At 44.6% G+C, this 4,017-nt stretch overlaps 1 protein-coding gene across 2 annotated transcripts in view; it reads left to right on the top strand.

Annotated features, from left to right (window-relative positions):
• Positions 1–1,007: 1,007 nt before the first annotated feature.
• The window catches only part of BDP1 (BDP1 general transcription factor IIIB subunit), an 89,990-nt gene continuing 86,980 nt past the window's right edge, over positions 1,008–4,017 (top strand). The window contains exon 1 of one of the 2 annotated variants that reach the window (XM_081826778.1): positions 1,008–1,435. In XM_081826778.1, the coding sequence (XP_081682904.1) occupies positions 1,224–1,435 (212 nt within the window). In that variant the 5' untranslated portion in view covers positions 1,008–1,223. The remainder of the gene's footprint in view (positions 1,436–4,017) is intronic. The other variant, XM_081826777.1, reaches the window with a different exon arrangement.

Below are 4,017 nucleotides of genomic sequence, written 5' to 3'. Positions count from 1 at the left end.
TAAAGTACTTCCTACCTAAAGTAACCCAGCCTTCCATTAATCTCTGTCATAGTACCATTTATTTATTTATTTATTTATTTTTAAAGATTTTATTTATTTATTTGACAGAGAGAAACAGCACAAGTAGGGGGAGTGGCAGGCTCCCAGCTGAGCAGGGAGCTGGATGCGGGGCTGGATCCTAGGATCCTGAGATCATGACCCTCAGGGAAGGCAGATGCTTAACCAACTGAGCCACCCAGGTGCCCCTGTCATAGAACCCTTTAAATTTGTTTCATATCATTTAATAAATTCTTAAATTGTTCTTTTGTTGTATTTTTTTCTCCCCAACCCAGAACACCTTGTTTATTGCTCTATTGCTATCTCCTGAAGCAGATTAGGAATACTAATTTACTATAACTATATAATTTTAACTATAATAATTCTTGAACAGGTATATTAAAAAGTGCACAAAGGTTTACAGTGAATGGCCTTCCTCCCATGATATGTTCCAGAAACCTAGCTCCCATTCTAGGAAGTAATTTACCAGTTTCTTCACACCTGAATTTGTAATTTATGTTCTACTCAATTTAGAATTTCTAAGTTCTGGGGATGTGCTGGTGAACGGGCACTACTATACAAGACCTTTTTTTTTTTTTAAAGTTTTCTATTATTATTTTTTTAGTAATCTCTATCCGCAATGTGGGGCTCAAACTCCCGACCCCAAGATCGAGAGTCCCACACTTTTCTGATTGAGCCAGTCAGGTACCCCATGATTTTAATAGTCTCCTAAAGATTTGGGCTGAGGGACTTGACTACTTCCTTCCCCTCCTTTCAGTAACTCCTAGGGATTCCGAATGAGGGGAGAGCGGTTCACCGTGCATCCCAATTTCCGGTTCACGAGTAACTCTATAGTTTGACAGTTACCATGGCTCCGGGAGATGTGCGTCTTACGTTCTTCCGCGGCGCTGGCTGATGGCGTAATCAGTTCCGGCGCCCTCCCTATGAGGGCGGGGAAGCAAGGTACTGGGGGAACTTAGCTATTAGTGTAGCAGGGTCATGAAGAAGAGGCGGCGGCGGGAGGAAGGAGGAGGTGGCGGGGGTGAGAAACTGCGGTAGCTGTCCGCTGGCCTGGTGGCGTGGCTGTGTGGAAAGGGCGTAGTTCTTAACCCCTTCTCCGGGCAGCGGCCGGGGCTCGGGGCTGAGAGCGGCCGTGGGGCCGCATCCCCGGGCCCCCTGGCTCCGCCATGTTCCGCAGGGCACGCCTTAGCGTGAAGCCGAATGTCAGGCCTGGTGTAGGCGCCAGGGGTTCTACCGCTCCCAACCCCCAACGTGGACAAGAGGCTCCGAGGCCCCAGGATCCTCCAGCGGCCTCTTCCCCGAAGCCAGCGGAATCTACAGATGTGCCCTCGGTGGACTGCGGGGCATCCGAGCCCCAAGAAAAGGCTCCCAGGAGCAGGTCAGTGCATGCAGAGGGGAGCATTTTCATCTGCCCTGCCTCTCTGTTCCTGTCACTTGGAAGCTGACCAGATGAATTTACCATAGGAATCCTCCGTCGCCTGCATTAAGCCTTAGAGTTGAGGCCCTATGAACCTACTCTCAACTGCAGTTTGTCGCTCTGTCCACAAGGTGTGGCAAATGGGGATTTTGTTAAGGTTTGTAGATTCTCGGGGTGGGGACCGTGTCTTCAAGAGGTGGTGGGAAGAATCCACATGTAACAGTTTTGAAGTGAAAAGTATCCACACGTGGTAATGTTCATTAGCTTAGATTTCTTTACCGTAATTTTTATTCTTCCGGAGTACTTTGAGGAGGTTAAGTAGTTTTTAAAATTTTTAAAACATTCATTTATTCTTAAAAGACCAGAGTTACTTTGGTTCTGCTGATTCGAGTCAGTGGAAGGGAGATGTGGTTACTTGCTTTGATTTGATGGCATGCGCCTTTTTAGTGGCCATGTTTTCTGAAGGGAAAAGCATGTATGTGCCAGTACCACCTTTGGATTCAGGACTTCTTTCTTTCTTTTTTTTTTTTTTTTTAAAGATTTTGTTTATTTATTTGAGAGAGAGAGAATGAGAGACAGAGAGCATGAGAGGGAGGAGGGTCAGAGGGAGAAGCAGACTCCCCGCTGAGCAGGGAGCCCGATGCGGGACTCAATCCCGGGACTCCAGGATCATGACCTGAGCCGAAGGCAGTCGCCCAACCAACCGAGCCACCCAGGCGCCCCCAGGACTTCTTTCTTAATTTAACAGTTTATTAGACTTGGCCAGGCAGAACTTACTTACTGTAAAATGGAGATAATATTACACGCTTTGGAGAGTTATTGTGGAGTTTAGAAAAAACTGACATAAACTGTCTTGCATAGGACATGACAGAATAGTTGCCTACAAAAGTTATTTATCATTAAAATAAATGCGATGGGGGCGTCTGGGTGGCTCAGTTGGTTAGGGGACTGCCTTCGGCTCAGGTCATGATCCTGGAGTCCCTGGATCGAGTCCCGCATGGAGCAGGGAGTCTGCTTCTCCCTCTGATCCTCCCCCCTCTCATGTGCTCTTTCTCATTCTCTCTCTCTCAAATAAATAAATAAAATCTTAAAAAAAAATAAACAAATGCGATGGTAGTAATTAACAAAGTAATTAAGTTAAGACAAGTTGGGCTACTAATAACCTCTGTTCCTGTAATATGAATGTGAGGAAAGCAATTAAACCCGACCCTATTAAATGACAATGAGATGGTATAAATTCTCTGTATGCTCTGACAGAAAGGTGAAAATTTTATCCCTTTCTTTTTGGCCAAACTTTGTTGGCCTATACTGGTGCTGGGTATAGGGTGTTATTTTGCCAGCTTAGTGATGCTTAGTAATCTCCAAGTTTCTTATATGAATACTTTTTCAAAATTTCTCCTAAAAAAAGAAATACAAATATCAGTCACTATTAATAAAGTTTGCCCAGATCCTGTTAACTACATATAAGTGCGTGCTGTTTGATAATTTAATAAATTACTCAGGTTCTGTAGTCTTGAGACATTTGAGGTTGAGGATATTTGGTTTCTTAGAGTTGGCATTTAGGGAGTATATTTGTTTTTTTTACCTTCTGTTTTTCTTTTTTGTGGGTTTTTGCAGTTGTAAAACATAGGATGTATGTTTTGTCCTTATGGTTTCAACATAATTGGGTGAAATGCACATGGTGCATGTATCATGTTATAAAGGCTGAGATAAGAATTTAAATTGGAGGGCGCCTGGGTGGCTCAGTTGGTTAAGCGACTGCCTTCGGCTCAGGTCATGATCCTGGAGTCCCGGGATCGAGTCCCGCATCGGGCTCCCTGCTCGGCAGGGAGTCTGCTTCTCCCTCTGACCCTCCTCCCTCTCATGCTCTCTGTCTCTCATTCTCTCTGTCTCAAATAAATAAAAAAAAAAAAAAAAAAAAAGAATTTAAATTGGAGATTTCTTTGGGTGCCTGGCTGACTTAGTCTGAAGAGCACGCGAGTCTTGATCTTGGGGTTGTTTGGGCCCTACACTGAGTGCAGAGATTACTAAAAAAAATAAATAAACTTCAAAAAAAAATGGAGATTTCTTGGAAAGGTTATTCTATAGGTCTAGGCGTTTTCCACTTTTTAAAAAAAAATTTTTATTATTTTTTTAAGATTTTATTTTTTGTCAGAGAGAGAGAGAGCGTGCACAAGTAGGGAGAGCAGCAAGCAGAGGGAGAAGCAGGCTCCCTGCTGAGCAGGGAGCCTGATGCAGGACTCCATCCCAGGACTCTGGGATCATGACCTGAGCCCAAGGCAGACGCTTAACTGACTGAGCCACCCAGGTGCCCTGAGTCCTTTTAATTCTTATACCCTCTGTCTTCTTTTTTTTTTTTTTTTAAAGATTTTATTTATTTATTTGAGAGAGAGAGAATGAGAGACAGAGAGCATGAGAGGGAGGAGGGTCAGAGGGAGAAGCAGACTCCCTGCTGAGCAGGGAGCCCGATGCGGGACTCGATCCCGGGACTCCAGGATCATGACCTGAGCCGAAGGCAGTCGCTTAACCAACTGAGCCACCCA

This window comes from Leptonychotes weddellii, chromosome 7, assembly GCF_054177405.1.
Source record: "Leptonychotes weddellii isolate Sample4059 chromosome 7, ASM5417740v2, whole genome shotgun sequence".
In the NCBI taxonomy this organism is placed as follows: domain Eukaryota; kingdom Metazoa; phylum Chordata; class Mammalia; order Carnivora; family Phocidae; genus Leptonychotes; species Leptonychotes weddellii.
The sequence above is the reverse complement of the archived record's forward strand: the minus strand, read 5'-3'. Positions and strand labels throughout refer to the sequence as shown.